The sequence below is a fragment of the Dryobates pubescens genome, chromosome 2 (genome assembly GCF_014839835.1).
Source record: "Dryobates pubescens isolate bDryPub1 chromosome 2, bDryPub1.pri, whole genome shotgun sequence".
Classification (NCBI taxonomy): domain Eukaryota; kingdom Metazoa; phylum Chordata; class Aves; order Piciformes; family Picidae; genus Dryobates; species Dryobates pubescens.
Genome location: NC_071613.1, coordinates 41,164,031 through 41,185,439, shown reverse-complemented (window position 1 = coordinate 41,185,439; position 21,409 = coordinate 41,164,031). Strand labels below are relative to the sequence as shown.

Here is a 21,409-nt window from a genome sequence, read left to right as displayed (position 1 = left end):
AAGGTCAATTACCTTATCCAGAAAAGTCTGTTTGAAGTATGTTATGAATAATTCACAGACACAGAAATCAGCTTTGAAAAAATGTCCTGGCTATATTGTGATGAAAGCATTCAATTTCTTTTTTAATGTGTTTATGGCAACACCCAAAGGACAATTATGGCTGCTTAACCGTAAGACTACTTAAATGACAAGAAACGACAATAGTGTGGTCAAATTCACATGAATGCATTATGGGGAGGTAAGCATTGTCAGCATGGCATAATCATATCAGGCCACAAGAAACTGATTTCAGACCTCATCTTGTAATTTAAAATGCTGAGTGAAATTTGATCAAACTGTCTATAACAGAAAGATAGAATTGTTACTGTGCTAGCTTTGTGTATTTTGTTTATATAGGGCATTTACTTCTTCAAGTTTATGGTGTGAAAACAAAGGCCCCAAGTGATTGACTGACTTGTATGATTTTGGAGAGTCTGACAAACCCAAAGGTGGAACCAGAACATTTAATTTTCCATTATTAATCAGAAGACCAGTCTTCCGCTATAAGCACTAGATTGTGCTGTTTCTAAGGCAGTGTTGTTCCAATGTAGAGCTATTTAGCATTAGAGTTAAAATGATGACAGTAGCCATGGTAGCAGAATGCATACTCACTTGACATATGGTGACCTTAGGTGTGAATTAGAAACGCAATAACCCTGTAAGTCTGGGGAATAACATGCTCTCTCAGCATATTTTGATTCCACAGGCAAAACAATAACCTTAACTTTCTCTCTTTGACTTTGCAATAAGTGGTAACAGCCAGGGGAAATCCCCTGGGGGCTGCAGTTTTCTAAGATGCCTGGCAAGAAGATGGCTAATTCATCAGGCACCTCAGTTGAAGTGTCAAAATGTAATAGTGACATTTCATGGCCTTTGAGTTTACCTGCTTTATTTGCTTGAAAAAGATCAGCAGAATTTTGGAGGGTGCTATAGGATTGTGTATCTAATGAGGCGTACAGCTGGCCGAGTCCCATTTCCATTCATGTCAATGTCAAGAATCCCATTTAGTTCAGTAGGAGCAGGCCTGGGATCCTTGGCACTTTCAAAAGATGGTTTGAATCAAGCGGAATAAAAACTTGACACAATGTTACATTTATACAAGTGGCTAAAATACATGATTAAGTAGGATACCACTGCAAAGAGACAGGAAAGAAAGCTCCATTTAAATAAACGTACATAGTGGTTGGCCTCCAACTCAGTGGTTTCTGGGAGGACTTCATACAGACTAATCTGAGCCTAAGAGACTTGCTAGCTGATGTACTTATTTGCATGCATGAATGTGAACAGATGTTTACACAGTAGCATTAAGTAGGACAGCTGTTTGTGAGTCATTTATATATTTTATTTAAAAGTAAGGCTGTACAATTAAAACCTTTACTCAAAACACTGAAAGGAAAAGAACCCCGAATTCAGGCAGAAAAATTTTTCCTGTGTTAAGGGGTTACTTCCTTTAAGTGCATCATTTTTCTGTGTCTTTGATTTACAGCATAATACAGCTGCACCTTACCTCTATCTCTAAACAGCTGTACCTTATCTTAACCAGTTGCATATGAATGGAATGGTACACAGTGCAATGTCAGAGCTGCCATTTGTCTGAGAATGAGGGGAGGAAAAGAAGGCAATATTGTGATGAGGGGAGGGGTCAAAGTTATTAATTTTCTTTGCACAGGATTGCATATTGCTGATTGTTTCTGCAATCTTTTCTGTAATGAAGCATACTTCAGGGTAATGCTTGCCTTTGCATTTGTTTCTGCACTTCAAATGTGAGAAAAAGGCATAATCCTTAGGAGTGTATTACAGCCATAAATGTGTAACTTCAATTTATTAATTCTTGCAGGTAAAACTGAGTGGAAAAGCTTCCGTTATGGAGATATGCATATGCATGCAGGCATATGTGGCGTGAGAAGAGCTTTAGAGGGACAGGCTCTTGTATGGTTTTTAAATTAGTTTGCCTCTCAAGGATTCCCTTTTTGTCCAGTCTAGGACTGGCTCCGAATTACACGTCTTAGGGCTGATCTTGTCCATGCCTTCATTTCCTCTGGCCCCTGGTCTCCTCTGTGTCTTGAAAAGAGGGCAAGCAAATAATGTAGGTAATTAAGCAAGAGTGATTGAGCCTAGTTACTTTTTGCATAACTCTTGGAGATTTCTAATATATATTCTATATATTTATACCTTGCCAAAGTCCTTTGGAAGTCTTAGAAGTCAATTGTATGTTTACACCCAAGCATCACTACAGGAGGAAGATGCCTGCTCCTCTCCAAACCAGTAGTAGACAGGATTTGTAGTAGGTTATACTTGTCTCAAGGATAGTACATTCCAGGTGAAGGAAGAAAATTTTGAAAAGGATTTGATATGGTCTTGCAGCCTATGTGATTGATCCTCACAAGTGGTGTGTCAGCTGGAGTTGTCACAAGAGTCAAGAGCTGTTCTCCACTACTGCCAAAACAAACAAATAAAACAAGAGAAAAAAGACCAGGTCATATTCCCCTGGACTGGGATAAGTTGTTCTAACCATACCCAAAGGGCAGGAGGTGCTGTGTCTGAAAATTGAAGCTTCAAGGCTCAATGACAGTGGGCATATGGTGATACATTTCCTACAAACCCTGAAGTGTTCAGCCCCACTATGAAGCCTTTGTGTGTCTGTGGGAAGGAGTCTGTGTCTCCAGTGTGGTTCTGTTCAGTGCAAGGACTGCCCATGGCAGTGGGGTTGGAATTAGATGATCTTTGGAGGTCCCTTCCAACCCTGACAATTCTGAGACTGGTGGCTTCTTGTGGGTGAATGGTGGTTGTTCCTGTATCTGCTGCCTTTTCCAGCATTCACTGTAGTGGTAAAGCCTCAACTGAGTTCTTCCTTTGGCTCCAGGAGCAGAAAACTGTCTCCTGAGCTGAATAATAATATCTATTAGTAACCACAAAACTATGGAGCATAGCTGAGCTGTTCATACTCTATCCAGTACAGTCTGCAAGAATATATATATACACCTGTGTATATATCCTACTGTTTTCTGTTGTTGTATAGAGAGATATATAGGAACCTGAGACCAATTAGACAACAAAAACTAAATAGAAGGTCTATTTGAAAGATGTAAACTCATTGCTAACAGGGTGAAGAGAAAAGAGCTTCAAATTGATTAAGCCATTCCAAAGAGAAGAGGGGTTGTTGTCATCCTGACCTTTAAAGCTTGTCAGGGTATATCAATAGAAGCATCTTCTGTATTCTATGAATTTTTTCATTTATATTCTCTTGTTTTTCTCCTTGCATACTGGCTTGGAGCCAGTTCATTTCATGGTCTTGCCTATACATATGTTCTGCTACAGCTGCATTTTTCCAAAGTGCCCAATTTCAAAGCACTCCAACCTTCCTTAGGATGACAAATGATGCCCATGCTGCTCTGACCAACAGAACTGTAATTGCAGCCTGAGATGGAAACAGCTGAACCAATGCCATGCTGCAGTTTGGGTGTATCCTTGAGTTGGAAGTTGACTGCGTTTGTTTATTGTAGTCAAGTTTCCAATCCCACCACTTAAGGCATTAACTGCTGACATTAATTGTAACATTGAGGGAAGCAGAATTGCTCAGCAGTTGAAAGCAGTGTCAAATCAGCAGTTATTTATTTACCATTCCTCTGTAATGTGTTGTAACACGTCGGACTATAAAGAAGTTTAATGAGTTGCAATAATGCTTGTAGCCTCTCAGAGATACTGAGATGCAGTTTGATGAGGTTTGGGGTTTCTTTTTTATCTTTTTTGACAAAATGATGAAAAATGGACTTTGTTTACTGCTGTGTTAGATGGGTACTGTTCTGATCCTTGGAAATTCAACTAAATTTAAACAATTCAATTCAACTGGCCCTGTGAGATTTGAATTCAATAGGGGTGTGATAGAAGAGTAGGAGACACTAAGACCGTGGGTTTTGCTTTGCTTGTCCAAGCTGCCTTGTTAGCTCATAAGTAGTATAAAACTCAGAAATATGCCTGAATTGTTCTCTAGACTCTTTCAGGTGTTGGGTTTCATCTGGATGTTTTTTTGGTTTGCTTATTTATTATTATTATTTGTTTGTTTTTTTCTTTACAGTGCTCATCTCTTAGAGTACAGCAAATATATTCCATCCTCTGCAAGGGACATTTTCAGCTATTTAGCATAAAGCAAAACCAAAACAACAAACACAAGAAACAACAAAAATCCTCTGTTTTTTTTATATAAAGCTGCCCAGGGAATGATACTGAATTTCCCTCTTAGTGAAGATGCTCATTGGCCCAATTAATTTTACAGGGAACTTGAGATGCTTGCCAAAATATTCTTTTCAAACCAGAAACACTATCCAAACAATATCTGTGAGTGTTACAGTAAGTCTTAAGAAAATCCCTTTATTTATTTGAGATTGCAGTTTTAAAGTGATTAACAATATGTTCTTGCCTCTTCTAAATTATGTTCTATTAAGTGTGTGTTGCTATTTTTATGCTGGTTCAGGAATTCAGCATATTTACTGATGATGTTTTGTCATTTCTTTAGGATCACTCTAAGCCATGAAATTCAGTAGTTATTGCCAGCCACTTACAGGAACTAGTTAGCTGTTATGCTTCAAAAAGGCACTCTGTGGAAATGACATTGTCCCAATGACTTTGATCAAATTCACCCTGTGTAAATAGATGTTACTGTCAGCCCTGCTGTATTAACCTGGGAGCTCAAAGACAAGGTGTGCTCTCATTGCTTTGTGAATCAATATTGCTAATAAAGATTCTCAATACTCAGATCTAGTTTTTGTTATCCCTAGAAGCTGCCATCACAAGTACAATGGGAACAAAATTAATCTGTCTTTTGTGGAGGGTTGTCAAGTCACGAGATAGTCCATTTCAGTCATGAGTGACTGTATAGGTGCAATGCAAGCAGGAGGGGAAAAAAAGTAATAATAAGGATACTTTCCTCATTATTAATGCTGGTAGCTAAAACTGCATATACAGGAAATAGTTCTGTTGAGTAAGGTAATTCCATTTTTACTCAGACACTTTCAAAATAAAGGGGAGGGAGAAGAACTGTTATTAGTGTATGCACTTTCTCCCAAAGGACCAAGCAAAGATTGCTTTCCACAGCATGTTTTTCTGTAACTTATCCAGTCTCCTATTAAATGTCCCAAATGTCCCTATTATATCTATTTTTTCTTTCTAGTCTATCAAATTCCATTTTGCTGTGGGCATGATCCAGCAAACCTTCCATGAGCTCCTACATGAGCTGAATTAAACTTGTATTGATTCCACTCAACTTTACTCCAATTGACCTGTGTCCATAAATTTGAGCAATCTGCTCTGAGTTGTACCAAACTGCCATTAGGCTAGATTGTAGACCTTGTTCTTCATGGACATGATGAAGGTCTGTTAGGCAGGTTAGAGTACATGAGCCTGGGAGCTGTGCAGAGCTGGGGGCTTTGCTGTACAGCTCCATTGTTGCACCACATTGAGTGCATGAAGTGCTAAGTGCTGCAGATAGGGACCTTCTGTTACTCCTCATCTCTTTTACCCTGTCCCCGAGATCTTGAACTGTTGCAATGGATCTTTCAAAAGTATCAACTATACAATTAGTTTTCCTTTCTTACCCCTTTTAAAAATAAATACCTCAGGTTTTTATTTCAGTTGCTGCCTAACTGCAGATGGTGCCTTTTCCCGGTTCGGTAACAGCCACCGTGTTTCTAAGGAATTCTTACAACCTGAATGTTTCAGAACAGCTTGAAGGAGGGGCTCGACTAAATTGTCTCCTGAGGTACCCTCCAGCCTCAACCATTGTGTCCTCCTGTGGACAATCTAATACTCAGTGAGTGCAAATCAACATGACTACCCTTTTTTCACTGGAGCCAGGTGCATTTTATCCCTGGAAAACAATAGTGAATCAATGAGGCGCAAAGTGTGTTTTCCTGGCAGACATTCCTGGGACAGTTGTTCCAAGTGTAGTTTTATAGTTCTGTAAAGGTTGTTGTCTCACTTCAGTGTTTCCAAGAATAATAGTTGAATGCTAAGTTTTCTTGTAGTGAAATGATAGGTTTATGGTTTGATGCACCATTCATAATCTTTGACACTTAAGCTATTCCCCTGTATTCTCCAGTGTTATTTCTAGGCTCTGAAATTGCTTTCCTCTATGAAAACTCTAATAGCTTTTCAAAACAAAATGCTGTGATAACCTGCTTCTCTCACCTTGCAGTAGTTTATACGGTGCATTAGGTCAGTAGTCTCTCCTTAGCCTGAAGCCCTTTCACAGCCATTATAAAACACTTTAAAGCAAAACTCTGAAGAAGAACATATGATCTGTCTAAACTAACAAATTCACTTATCACTCCCATGCTTCCCTTCAGTCCATGTGGTATATGGTAATCTAAAAACAGGACCCAAACAGTGAGCCTCTGACCCAGGCAGGGTCAGGCTGGAGCCCACTATAGCTTGTCCATGGTCATTATCCAGGCCATCAATGGGTTTCCAGTCCCAGCAAAGACTAAGGATGTGACAGAACATGCATACATGTCAAAGGCCTGTTTGTTAAAGCAATCCAGGGCTTATTTATCTGTGTTTACCTGGGAGAAATAGGTTGAACAGAAAAATAGGAAAGGAATAAAGGGAATGAGGAAGGAATTGCCTGCCTTAGCCTTGGGTTCAGGCTAGACAATCTTCAGAGGTCCCTTCCAACCCTTGCACAATTCTGTGATTTTCTGAAGAGAAAAAAGAATTGAAAGCAAGAAGGATATGTTTGATGCAAAGCTGAGGTGGAATGAAGATGGTAAAGGAAATAAGATTTGTTTGTTTGTTTGTTTTGGCAGGTTTAGATATCCAGTTTTTCTTCAGAAAAACTTGAGAGGACTCAAAGATTTTGTCATTTGTCACTAAAAGCTGTAAACCTTTTCTGCATTTTTGGTTTGGGGGTTGGTTTGTGGCTATTGTTGCTTTTTCTTCCTAACCTTTATGCTTTCAGCTGTTCCCATAGTTTCTGTTGCTGGCTGGAGTCCCACTTGCATCTTTCAGGAAACTTGACACTTTGCCAGAAATTTATTGAGAAAACCCAGCCTGAGCTGGCAGAGGAGAATGCAAGTAGTCATAATGTTTTCAGCCTTCTCTGGCCTTCAGCAGACATTCACAAGGCATAAAATTTTATTTTGGATGTAGATTCAATCTTCCTCAACATATAAAAGTATTTGTTTCTAAAACCCTTATGCCCATCCTCAAATCTGTCTCTCAAAAGCCTGATGATGATTTTACTTTTACTGAAGCACTGTTAGTGTGCAATGGCACAACTCTCATTGAAGCTCAGCAGTTCTGCTCATTACCCTTCTGTTAAATATAGAAGCAGCAAAGGTCTGTGTTTATTTATCTCTTTTTTCTGCCCATTCTCATCTGTGAGAACATCTTAACAGATCCAGGAAGAAAAGAGCACACCGTGATAACAGCTGCTCCAGAGGGTAACAGCATTTCTCTGCTGAAGAGATGCAGACAAATGCTACATTATTTTTTTTCTTTTCTTTTTTAAACAATTACTTCAGCCTGAGACTCTCTATGAAAGCAGTGAACTTTGGCAGCAAAGCTGAACAAGAAAAAAAAGTCAGAAAATAACTGGCTTTCCCCTTTTTCTAACCACATTTAACAAAATTTTAAAATGCAGAACAGACTTTATAACTAAGTAATGTTTGCCCAGGGAGTAAGTCCACTGACATTGGGAGGACTACTTCACTTTCAGATAGGTGCTTTGAATAAGGGGTACAGGATCTGACCAGAAATTGAAATGAAATTCAAGTGGGAATCTTAGCAACACTGGGGGACACCAATGCTACTAAGTAACTGCAGCATCTGTCTTGCTGTCGCGTTTGACCAGCCATGATTGCCAATGCAGTCATATTTGTCATCTCTGAAAATTAGGGCAGTGGTATGTGAGTTACAGTTTTAAGAAAGAAAACTGAACAGTCACAAAATTGCACAGCTGCCACAAGGAAGGTGTTGAATGAAAGGGAGAAAGAGTTAAATGATCACTATGGTTGTTCTGAAAAGAGAGGAGCCATGCATAAAACAGATGTGTGTTCATATGGAAGCAGATTAATATGGAGTAAAAGCAACTGGATGACTTGGTGACACACTCAGTGAATAAGGCTCAAAGGAACTGTGTCATTGGGGATTCATTGGGGATTCTAATTTTTCCCCCGGACCATATTACATGCATTCAATTTCTCCAAGTTAACCTGATTTTGAGTTAAAAACAGGGTTTTGTTTGTGAAGTCCAAAGAGCCTGCCTCCCTGGAGGACAGCTGTTGCTTTCCACTGGCTGGGGCAGAGCCCAGGAACCTTACTGGGGTCTGTAAACCAAAGAGAAACTTTTTTCACTGAGAAATATCAGCATGCACTTCAAAGAATGGGTAAGCACATACTGGTTAGGGCAACACAGTGTGCATTCACCCTGCTTTTTTGTTGCTAATATATTCTCCCAGAGGTATGAGTGTCATTTTAACCAATACAGTCAGTAATACCATAGGCTTCTTCACTCAACAAACAGCCTCTAAAAATATGTCCATTTTGTGTTATTCACTAAATATGGAATGCTTTGTTCAGAATTATTATAAACTATCTCTTCTTTGCTTTATCAAAATGTAATTTATTTTCCCTGTGGAAAAGACCAAAGGGGGAAAATTTAGTTTTATTTCAAGTAAATATTTAATATTCTTATAGAAAATGTGATAGAAAAAAAAATGAAGCATGGTAAAACAAGGCCCTAATAAACTCCTAGAAAAAAAAAAGTACTGCATCACAGTTTTCTCTTCTTCCCAGTGTCTTACCCCTCCTTCAGATTTTTCAAGACCCTTTTAGAAATGGATTATCTGAGATTATCACTTGTACTCTGGATTGGCCTTTGGATTCAGTTGTTCAGGTTGAAATTGCCTCATACACATACATGTGTGTATTTGTACAGATATATGTATGAACACACACTAACTGCTTGTTTCACAGCATGGTCAGCCATGCGTAGGATTTCATATTGCAAAGAATTGACTTTGATTGCTTTATGCAGTTCTACAGTCAATATTTCCTGATGTTTTTGCTGTCTCTTGTTAAGTGATCACTATCCTTTTAAGAGAAAACAGTACAGATGTAAATGAATCTACATTTTCACCAGTAGGATGTAGGGATGTAACATTTAACAAACTCCATTCTGCTTAACTCAATTTGATTTTGGAGACAAAAACTGAACAAGAAAACTGCTCAGGGAATGTTGGTTTAATGCAACGTGGTTGCAGTGTTCCAACAGACAGATACAAATAAATTGACTTTTGATAGTGGGAGACCTTTAACTGTCCTGTTTCGGTAGCATGGGTGCCCCAAAAGCCTTACCTGTGTTAAGTTTATGTAATTACTGCATCAGACTTTAGACAATGCAGGAGGTTTACAAAGGCTCCAGTTTATCTTGTTATATTCCTATCATTAGATGTTTGGGTTTTGCAATAACAAGAACCACCTGGCAAATGATGCAGATGAATTTTGACAAACATTTCAAATATAATACTGTTAAAAATGCATGGCTTTGTTTTAACTCATGGTAGGACATTTTGCCTATATAAACGTGAACTGAGTTGACAGAAGTTAGTTTTAAATGCTGTTGGAATATGCTGCTTTTCCCTCTTATTTGGCTTCTTACTGCCTACACAATTTTTAAAAAGATTTAAAGCATCAGGAAGTCTGAACCCTTTAAAAATAGCTCTTATTGCTTGCAATATCAGGGCCTTCTGATACAGAAAATGGGAGAACTGTCAACACAACTGGATGAAGACAGGCATTTTATTGTAAGCTGGTAGAGAGACACCAAAATACCTTCAGCCCTTCATGTCACTAGAAGAGCCAGATACGCATTGCAGATAAATTTGATCTCAATCTGCATCTCCTTCTAAGGATCACTGGAAACAACCTCTGTGTGTCTGCTATTCTCCCCATAGTCCTCAGCCTTTGTGTTTGTGAACTGTACAGCCTGTGCCAGCCTTGCTTCTGCTGAAACAGATTTCATATAGAGAGCTAGCAAAGAACAGTTTAGTTAAGCACATTGACAAAGGTGATGGGGATCTGCTGAAGAACTGACCTCTGAAAGAGCTTATTCTCTGTGCCTTGCTAGATGGACAAAAAAATGAGTTATTGTCCAGCCTTTCCAAAGCCTGACTTAGCTGTGCAGATACGTACATTCAGTAGCTGTTAAATAGACCAACAGACCACACGTAAAAAAAACCCCGAAACACAAAACAAAACCATCACAACACATACACACAAAAACTCCCCAACCACAGCTTATGAAAACAGGTGGAGGGAAATATCAAGGAGATCAGCTGAAGATAAAACTCCTTTTTTTTTTGCTTTCAGAAGACTTATGCCAACCTTACTTTGTGCATCCTGAGCCTGGCAGTGTGAGTGAATAGAATAGAATAGAATGAACCAGGTTGGAAGAGACCTTTGAGATCATTGAGTCCAACCTGTCATCCCACACTATCTAGTCAACTAAACCATGGCAACAAGCACCCCATCAAGTCTCTTCCTAAACACCTCCAGTGATGGTGACTCCACCACCTCCCTGGGCAGCCCATTCCAATGGCCAATCACTCTCTGTGATGAACTTCTTCCTAACATCCAGCCTAAACCTCTCCTGGTGCAGTTTGAGATTCTGTCCTCTTGTTCTGTTGGTAGTTGCCTGGGAGAAGAGACCAGTCCCCACCTGTCTATAACCTCCCTTCAGGTAGTTGTAGACAGTAATAAGGGCTCCCCTGAGTCTCCACTTCTCCAGGCTAAGCAACCCCAGCTCCCTCAGCCACTCCTCATAGTTCTTGTGCTCCAAAGTAGTAGTACCTGGTTTGTTACAAAATACTCTCTGTCTGCTCAGTTCTTTTATTCAATACCATATTAAATTATAGTAAAAACAGTGTTGTAAATATCATAACTGTTTGTAGAGGCTTTCAGACAGAATCATCACAGAAAAGGTTGTTGTCCTCTACATTATATGAATTTTTTATTTGCCTTTTTTGTAGATCTTATTATGAAAATTAAAAACTGCAGCTTGAGCAGTGCAGGAAAAAATCACTTGAAAGAAACTCATCTCTGCTCTTCTACTGGTGAATTCAGTCACTTGTGGTTTGCGTGTTTGGCTTAGGTTGGGATATTTTTTTTCACTCATGTTTTTCTTCAGACACATGGACTGGAGTTCAGAGTCAGCCTTGATAAATTTATTATAGCAGATCTTTGTTTTTTCCATTCTAAATAGACAAAAAAATGTGTGGAAAATAATGCTTCTAGTTCTGCAGTAGGCTTTTGAATACCTTTTTTGACTAAATAATGTGTTAGTAAGTACAGTGTAAGCACAGAGTGAAGAATTAGTAGCACTTTTTATTAAATGGACTTTTTAGCTTGGACATTTTAAAGTGGATTTCTACTGACATATGTAACCATTAGTTTGTGGGGCCATGTTAACTCCTCGATTTACATCTTTGGCTCTAGGTTATGCCTTCATAACAAGAGGGATATTACTTCATTTTGACATGGTAGAGAGTTGATAATTCTTTGAAAAAATGATAATACCGTGATTACAAAAGTGATATTGCCAAAAGATCTATGGGATTAGCAGAATCATAATCAATACACCTGTTGGCCACACTCCATTGCGATGCAAGACACCCTTCAGCTCTGCCAAGGAGTAATAATATAAACTATCTGGAAAGAACTCAGGGATAGACTGATTTGCATTCCTAGTTAAATGTTGCTTTTTTTTCCCTCCAGTATTACAAATATGTGACATACAATGTACATTTCAGTAATTCCTAAATACTGCAGACATTGCTGAAGTACATCAGATTTAAGAGCTTTGCTTAACAGCTCTGTGATTCCTCATGTGTTGAAAATTAAGCGTGTGGAAGAGAGTTTTGAAGAATAAGAGTGTAATATTCTTTAATACTACAATTGATTTCTAAGGGACTAGTTAGGGAGAAAAATTTACTCAAGTAAAGTGTGGCAGAACCGTCCTAATAAATAGAATTTTTGAAAAGACACTGTATTTTTTTATAGTCTGTTCCCTTGACAGTCTAGGATTGTTCCTTATAATGTTGAATGCTCTATTTTTTTAGCACTGTATTTAATTTAATTGCAAATGACTGGAACTGTGGTGCTTCTACCACTTCCCCAGTCTATATCATAAATCCGAATGTGTATGTGTTTGCTTGGTACTGCTCGATAAAGCAAATAACAACAGATCTCAAAAAGACATCGGAGAAGTACTTGTGCTTAATTCTTGTGAGTGATTGCTTATTTCACTGTTATGTGTAAGTGCATAATGATTTCTTCCAAAAGAATCTGACACAGGTTGAATTTGATTAATGAATACTATTATTTGTTGATGGCCTGAAGGATTTATCTTTATCCAAATAGTTCTTCCAGAATGGGCACTTTCAAAATTAGATTAAGCACTTCTGTGTAATATCTATTTCAACTCCAAGACGGATAACCCTTTTATTCAATTAACTTTACTATTCCAAGCTTTACCAAGTAATTTCCCAGTAATATAGTATAGACCTGTTTCACTGGCTGCAGCAATCAACTTCTACAAGAAAATCAACTGAAAAGCAAGAAAACGTAAATGTGTTGACAATAAATTGAGACCTAAAATGAGTGTGCACATTGTTGTAAGATGAATCCTTAGATGTTCTCGAATTGTATTTTTCTAATGAGTACCACTGGGTATTGGGCAAGCTCGTCATATCTTAATTGTTAGTATCATGAGAATGGAGTTACTCTTCCTATTTTTCTTTTCTTTTCTTTTCTTTTCTTTTTTTTTTTTTTCCCCATGAATTTACACTTCAGCAGTCTAAGCTTGGAAGGAAAACAAATCTGAATTAATTTTGGCAAGTGATTCCAAAACTCATTTTAATTAGTCCCTTACACTCTACAGTTAACCATGATTGCATTTCATATTTTAGGCTTTCTTGCTTTGTATAATGAAGAATACTCCCCACTAATAATGTTAGTAAAACAGGAGAGTAAATGGATACATTTTTCTACATTAGCAGTGCAGTTTATTTTTCCAATCTCCTTTGATCAAAAAGTCTTGATATGTCAATTTTGCTAAATTTTGCTGTCTACCTGCATGTGTAACTGATTACATTTCTTGATTTAAGGATTAAGAAGTCAATGAAGAATTATCTGAGCTGGAAGACAAAGTCAGTCTTAGCAAAAATGCTAATCCATGAATTTCATTAGATCTGAATCCGCTTACTGTGTCTAACTATTAATATTTAAATGCTTGATGTATAACGGATTATGAAACTTAAACAAAAACTATCTTGGTTCCTATAAATACATAGATCTTAGAGCTCCTGTAGATAGAAAATAACTTCATAGAGACAAATTAATTCCCAAGCAGGGAATTTTTTTCCCTCCACTTATGTCCTACCTGAATCCTTAATCTAGGATATTTTAATATCTTATGGAGCTTTGCATTTGCACATTCCACCCTTGGAGAACACATTGAAATTCTTATTCCTGCTCCCCTAGAAAACCAATACATTTTTTTTTCTTATTTTTGAGAGGAACTGTACTAAGCTCATAGTAATAGGTCAGTCAGTGTGTTATTTCTGAAGCGTTATCTTTATGTACAAGTCTCAAGGTAAAAAATCCTAAGAGCTAAAGTCTGTTTCATGATGGGTAGAATCTTCAAGAGGTCCTTGGCCAATAATGGGTAGTTCAAGACAGCTGTGCAGTGAGAGTCATAGCAGGAGAATTGTTTCCAGACTCCTCCAGTGATCAGATCTCCCCTCTAGCATCACACACATAAAATGGACACAGCTGGTGCAGACAACGGTGTTGGGTTCACACGTCAAAAGTCTTTGCAGATGAAATGTGCCAAGGTTCTCATTGATGACTGGCACATAGATCTTACAGGGAAAACATCTGCTCCTCAAACTGTATGGGATTCCATAGAGCTGTTGCTTTCTCAATGTGTATTCCATAAAATAGAACTTGGATGAAGTTTATGGTTTGTTACTTTGTCTGTAGTTTGCATCTTTTATTTCAGTATTTTTTAACATGTCCACCTCCATTCTTTTTTTTTTTTTTTCATTCTCACAGAATCCAATTTACTTATCAAGTTCTCTTTCTCTCTCTTTTTCTCTTTTCTCTTTTTTATTCCCTCTTTTTCCCTTTCATCCAGATGGAATGCCATTTGCTTGGTGGGTTGGCCGTGCCAATGAAAAGCATCTTTACTGGGGAGGATCCCTTCCGGGTATTCAGCAGTGTGCATGTGGACTAGAAGAAAGTTGTCTGGATATGAGATATTTTTGCAACTGTGACGCAGATAGAGAAGAATGGTAATTATTTTAACATGTGTACAGCACTGTCTGCCTGAGAGCTGGGAATAGGAAGTAAAGCAAGAAGGTTTAAATCTTTTTTTCTGATTCACAGCTCAGGAGTCTTGAATGGCTCGAGTATGATCAAATGAGAATGAAAGTCAAACTAGAATTTGGGCTTCTGATTTGATTTCATCTTAATTGCTAATTTGAACCAAAGACAAGTTATCTGGCTGAAGCAAGTTGCTGGGATCTGTTATCTTCAAAAAGTTGAATGCCAAATCCAGGGTTTTTGTTGGTTTTCCTGAGTTCATTGAGTGATATGTTGATCCCAGACCTCAACACAGAGAGCAGAAATCCAACCGATAGACAGTTGTGAAGAGGTGACCACTCACTGCAGGCTGGGCAAAAGGGTCCAGACCTGTGGAGCTGGTGTCGATTATTGAGATGTATGTGAATGTTACAGTTCCCATTTCCCACAGCCTGCCTCGTTAAGCCCGCTGATTTGTCTTTATTTTAACTTGTGACCTTCTCCCCAGATGCCTTCCCATGTGTTTCAAAAGTGCCACACTTTGTTATTTTTGACTCCAATACTTTTCTCACATGGCTTGCAGGTACAAAATCTATTACCACCTCCAGGGCCTCACAGACATGCAGACCATCTAAACATTCCATTATTATTCCCTTTTTGGGTTCCCACAGTTTTTATTTCTTTGAAAACATCCAACGATGCAATTAGCTCATTGGGTGAATAAAAGCTCTAGGGGGTTGGTTCACGAGTACACAGCAATGCAGGAATTTGAGGCATAGGTAGCAAAGTTCTGATACAGGCAAGTAAAGAACAAGGAATCTGCACTATCAAAAGGATTTGCCTTTTTCTTCTGGAACAGAGTATCTGTACGTTCCTCAATTTTCTTTTACATTGGGTACTAAAGATTTTAAAGTAAATGCAAATACTTCTTTTGGCTTCTGTAGGTTTTGTTCAGTCTCCATAGGAAGTTTTTGACCTACAGCATGAGGGTTCAAAGGCTTCCTTGGATTCAGACTTCTCTTGTGCCCTAATGCTGCATTAATTTATGAAGGCCACCTCACAACCTTCTCCCATTCTCTGCACCAATAGCTGAGGGCTAGTTGGTGAATTTCCCAATTAATTCCGTACTTGTACTTGAGGAGACACAAATGCCAGATAAGTGTTGTTGAAAGTACATTTTGAAACACCGAAAACACATGTGAAAACTGTGCTTCCTGGACCACTCACTCATAGGAACTGCTGCCCTTTCTCTAAAAAAAAAAGATACTTTAACCTCAAGTAGTTCAGAAATGGCAAATAATGGAAGTAGACAAGAAATGTCTTCCTGTAGTAGGCTACCGTGTTTGAAATAGTGTCTAAATTATCCTTGTGAAAGCTTCACTTTAAAGAGAGTAAGTGGAAAAGAACTGTAAGGGTCTTGAAAGGAAGAAAAAATATAATTCAGAAATGACTTGTCACTCTATGTGTCGTACCCTTTTTTTTAGTTGCTTAGGTCCAGAAGTGTGAATATTCACTTGGACCCTTTATATCCTGGAATCACTATTAACTTTGAAAAATTATAGCTCTAAGGAGGTCTTTATGTAAATGTTGGTTTAAGCATCTGATTTGTATAGACTTGTATAGAAGGGCCTAGCAGTGCATGTTAATCTGTCTTTTTTTCTCTAATGTTTGACTATCAGATGTACTTTGGTGAGGTTTGTGAAGGAGCAGCAAAAGCATTTGGTTTTATTGCTGCTTGGCTTCTTTCATAATCCGCATTTTGCTTTTCAGTGAGCTAGCACTCGAGCGGAGCGGGGTGTGTTACACTGGCAGACTGTTGGGGTTGCAGTTTGAGAATGCAGAACGGTGCACTGGATTGTACAAACCAGTGCGAGGTGAAATCTAAAATACACTTTTATAATGTAGCAACTGAGTCTCCTAAGGAAAGGAGACCTAAGCATGTTATGCTCCAGGTGTTTATCTCCATTTTCCCCCCACGCCCAATGATTTTGAACAAGCAGACACATTTCAAACATCTTTAATGAAGAAGGAGAAATCTCGAAAGTATTAGAAATTACACATGCTATGAAAATTTATGCCAGACATAGGAGAAAAAGCCAATTAAAACCCACAAGAAGCAAGTTAGGAAGCATACACTTTTATTAGATTTTGGAAAACCCTCAAGAGAGAGAGATGTTGGAAATCATGCTTCATTAGCTTGGCAGCTCACAGAGCTACTTGTTTCTCCTAATTTCATTATAATAGCAGGAAGTGTATAAGTTTCCTCAGCTGAACTGCCTACTGTTTGTTGGTTTGGGAGGTTCAGGTGTTTTGTTTTGGTTTTTAATCCTTTTGAAATTTGGACCTGAGTAGTATTCTAAATTGTAGGTTGCCTTTTTAAGAGGTAAAATCCTCTGACCTTTACAAAGAGTTTCTAAACATAAGAAATTTCATGCCTCTTGAACATTGCTTTTGTGTTTCTCTGCTAGAACACTGACACCCTGATATATAATGAGCATTTGAATCTGAAACCCACTGAGATCTGAACTGTGACTTTAACCTGCTATATGTTATAGTGGAAGGAGCAAGACAGCAATAGATGCATTTATTTGCCTCAGCATGAAATAAAATAGGTGCTGCAGAGTGGAAAACCAGAAAATAATTTTTGCTCCTTTGAAATAAATCAGGCTGTTTACTGCAGCTTCAAGGTAGGAACTCACCAGAATAGCTGTAGTATCCTTCTGAAGAGGAGACAGGCATAAGATTTTGCTTTGATTTGGTTTCCCTAAACTAAGTCTTGGGTGCAAAAGGAGCTACTAAATCCTCAGAGCAGCAAAAGAAACAGAAGAAACAAGAAAAAACAGACCTTAAAAAGCTCCTGAGCCAGATGTTTGGCATCACACGATATGCACTTCTAGGCATGCTGACTTTTAAATGATATCTAAGCTGACACCTCAGCCAGCTGCTATCTCTAGGCTCTTTACTTGGCACCAATTTTGCCTTTCTGGAATTATGCTGACCAGATGAACAGGAATATAATTTGTTTTTTTTTTCACCTTTCTGTTTTGTTAAAACATTCTAGTGAAAAGTGTCTTTTTGCATTCAGCTGCTCACTATACTTCCAAACTCTGCAATATGACGACAGCTAATTCTGTCACTGCAGAATAGGGGAGCATTTTCTTGGTATTTGCTGGTATTTGTGATTGTCTTTCAAAAGATACTCACTATTTCAAACAGAAGGTGCATTCTTGATGCAGGCGTTATTGGGGAAAGGTGGTAAACTGACCTAAAGAGTAAAGCCTTTCTGAAATGCAGAGAGGGATTTAGCAAGTTGAGGGAGGTGATTCTCCCCCTCTACTTCACTCTGGTGAGACCCCACCTGGAGTACTGCGTCCAGTTCTGGAGCCCCTATTACAAAAAAGATGTGGATGTGCTGGAACATGTCCAGAGAAGGGCCACGAGGATGATCAGAGGGCTGGAGCACCTCTCCTATGAGGACAGACTAAGGGAGTTGGGGCTATTCAGTCTGGAGAAGAAAAGTCTCCAAGGAGACCTTATTGTGGCCTTCCCCTATCTTCAGGGGGCCTACAAGAAAGCTGGTGAGGGACTTTTTAGGCTGTCAGGTAATGACAGGACTAGGGGGAATGGAGTAAAAATAGAAATGGGTGGATTCAGATTGGGCATTAGGAAGTTCTTCACCATGAGGGTGGTGAGACACTGGAACAGGTTGCCCAGGGAAGTGGCAGAAGCCCCAGCCCTGGAGTTTTTTAAGGCCAGGCTGGATGTGGCTCTGAGCAACCTGATGTAGTGTGAGGTGTCCCTGCCCATAGCAAGGGGGTTGGAACTAGGTGATCCTTGATGTCCCTTTGAACCCTAACAATTCTATGATTCTATGATCTGAAGTCCGTTCTAGAGATCCTTTGGATCTTTAAATACTTCTTCCAGGCTGTCTTTCATCTCAAGCAAAATTCTTTTTCCTTGGCAATGAAAGTCTTGATGCTCATCAAACCTTTCATTTAAATGTGAGGGACCTCTTTGATGCCGGAGTGTCCACTTGCTGCTTTTGTCTTTTTTCTGGAATCCATTTTCCACTTCAAATGCAAACACTTGATTGAAGCCAGTCATCAAACCAAACCTATTTCTTACTGACTACATTCACCTGGAAATCCTGTGAACTTGGAGAACTTTACAGGTTTTTATTTAGTACAGAAAGAGTGACATCTCTGAAAGTAAAGGTAGAGGGGTAGAAGAGGGGAGTATTACTACTATTGTCAGGCAAATGTCCACCTTTCTTTGAGTAGGAGCAAAGCCACATGGAATTGAATGAAGCCCTCTTTGGGTGAGTTGTATTTGTGCAAAGCTGTGCCAGAGCCAGGATGCTAAATCTGCAAGAGCTGAGGAGAGTAGGGCAGAGAAACCCAGATGCTGATGAAAACAGATTTGACAGCTTTTGTGTGCTCAGTCACGATCCCACACTGAATCTGTTCCTCTAGAAGCAGTGAAGGCCGCTCTGAAGAGCCTGTGAGCTCATAAATAAACCTTGCCAAAGATGACCTGGGCTATACAGAGCTGTCTTGGATATCTGCCTTGATGTCTGCATTTATCAACGGATTAGAAAAGCTGCCTACTGAGAGCTGACTGTAGCAGACCCCTGAGGTGTCAGGCATCAGTTCATTACTATGATTACCAATTTTTTTCTCTGTACCTAATTCAGGAAAATAAAGCCACTGCATCTTGCTTTCAAGTATTAGGTATATCCCCTTCTGCTGTTGGTTGTTGGGTTTTGTTTTCTTTATTGCATCTCTACATTATTGTACCCAGTAAAGCATTTTTGGATGTCGCTGGTTGGTAAGACAGCAACTAAAATGTATTCCTTTGGATTGTTAATTATATGTCCTGCACAGGGCTCAAAATGTTTTCTGATGGAGGCCTGTTTCACTGGCCCATTCTTCATGCAGCTCACTGTCATTCGATGACAATAGTGTTCTTTTCCTCCAGAGTTCTGTATTCATGAAAATCCATAATGAATGTCTGAACTACTAAGGCTCAGACCCCACCAAAGTTTTCATTAATGTGAAAGAAAACATACCAATAGGAGATCATATGAGAAGAAATTATATTTAATGGCACCACTGTTCTACCATCTGTTGGAAGAAATATGTAAACAGCTACCTAGAGATTACCAATTTATGATGGTGTACACTGTTAGGACACCATAGAGTGATATTTTTTGGAACATACTTTTATTAGTAGCCAAGGGGATAAAAAAGACTCAGACTGTTACCATCAAAATAGTTACTTGTCATTTAACAGTAAGATTACCTGCACTACATCTCAAAAGTATACAGTTCCTGTGCTATCACTTTTAGCATTGTTGCACTTGCAGCAAAATTTATATCTTCTTTTTTCCCTTTCCCCCTCTCCCAAAATATCATACACATGTGTAACATGCCTCACAGCTTATTGAGGAATTCCTTTGGGTAGATAGATAATAATCTTCAGACATAGATAAATAGATGATACCCAGCTGTACTTAATGCTTGTGATTAAAATATTTCAGTGATTTATTTAAAGGACATTATTAGGTTTCTTTTATTTTTGTTTTAATGGTACTAATTGATACTGTCCTTTATGCTAAGAACTCAAAGAAATATCTGTTCATTAAGGGTGCTTTCCACCCTCAGAATAACATTCAGATTTTCATCTGAATTTTTGCTGAATTGAGTGCCAAGTCAGGTAAGTAGAAGATCTGCTTCTCAAGACTGGTAGTTTATTTGTACTATTTTCTGCATGCACAGGACAGCTTACAGGAAAGGGGTAAAACCTGCTTTGATTTTTGTGAAATCTGACCTTAACTTATATCCCTGGCTGAGGAGCACCAGGCGCCAGGTCTCTTCTTTGGGCGGAACCCACCCGTAGTTTCCAGTACTGAGAAGCGGGGCATAGCATGGTACACGAGGCAGTGGATGTGCTCAGGGTTTGAGTTGAAATTCACTAAGGGAAAGAAAGTTGTGTTTTTGGCTAACCACAAAAATGAAATATAGTCTGGTTTTAAGAGTTTGTGAACTGCTGAATTAAAATACATATAAATACAAATAGCTCTGGGAACAAATACACAAACAATTAACCTAATAAAGTCTTATTTTTCATTAAAAAAGACAAAATCGTGTGTGTTCACATCATAGTGCAGATGCTTTCTATCAGAATATAACTCTTTTTATTTGAAAATTGTACAATAAAAGCGATCCCCAAGCCCCCTTCAGGCAAAATTCAAAATGTTTTGTCCAAACCCTGGAATATTTGTATTTTGTAGTGGTACAGCTGTGCCTCCAGGAAATAATCATAGAGGTAGACGAAGCTCTCTCGCTCCTCTCTGAGACAAAATATGCTATACTTGAGGGGCTGCCATGTGTATCACGTGAATAAAGGAGGAATCGTGGTGCTTTGTGAGGAATGGAGCCTGAAATAAGTTCAATTTAAAGAATACCAAGAATGTAACACACTCAGACTTTAGGCTTTTCTTAGCTGAAACATAGTAGGTGTTGGTTTTTCACCAAAAACCACCCCGATTTTCCACTATGAAATAATGATAATAAACTGCAACAACAGGCCTGTTGTTTTTATCATTAGCACATTCTCTGAAGAGCAGGATTCTTTTCTGATAGGTTTTATGTCAGTGTCTGCTTGCATGAGAATATAGATCCCTACACAAGACTTTTTTCCATATGTAAGAGAATAAATACATAAAATGTGCTTCTTGAGCTTCAAGAGAAATTTGATTGAATTTTCAAGGCATTAACATAAAAGTGAAGATTTTTATTAGTTCCAGAATATTTTTCTTTCTCACGGCTCAGCTATGCTACCAAAGTTCTCTCACACTGGAATATGACTAGTGAGAACTCAAGAGTCATAAAATTTAATATAAAAGAACTTGATGCAATATAAAAGAATATCTAATAAGCAATGCAGTTTTCAGAGATGTGGAACAGATATCTTTAAAATGTCACCATTTCATTTTTCTGTAGATATCTTC

The 21,409-nt window shown here is 38.5% G+C and overlaps 1 protein-coding gene across 1 annotated transcript in view; it reads left to right on the top strand.

Annotated features, from left to right (window-relative positions):
• Positions 1–21,409, top strand: part of CNTNAP5 (contactin associated protein family member 5) — a 303,945-nt gene that overhangs the window by 232,471 nt on the left and 50,065 nt on the right. Inside the window, exon 14 of the mRNA XM_054176017.1 lies at positions 14,231–14,387. Within this exon, the coding sequence (XP_054031992.1) occupies positions 14,231–14,387 (157 nt within the window). The remainder of the gene's footprint in view (positions 1–14,230; positions 14,388–21,409) is intronic.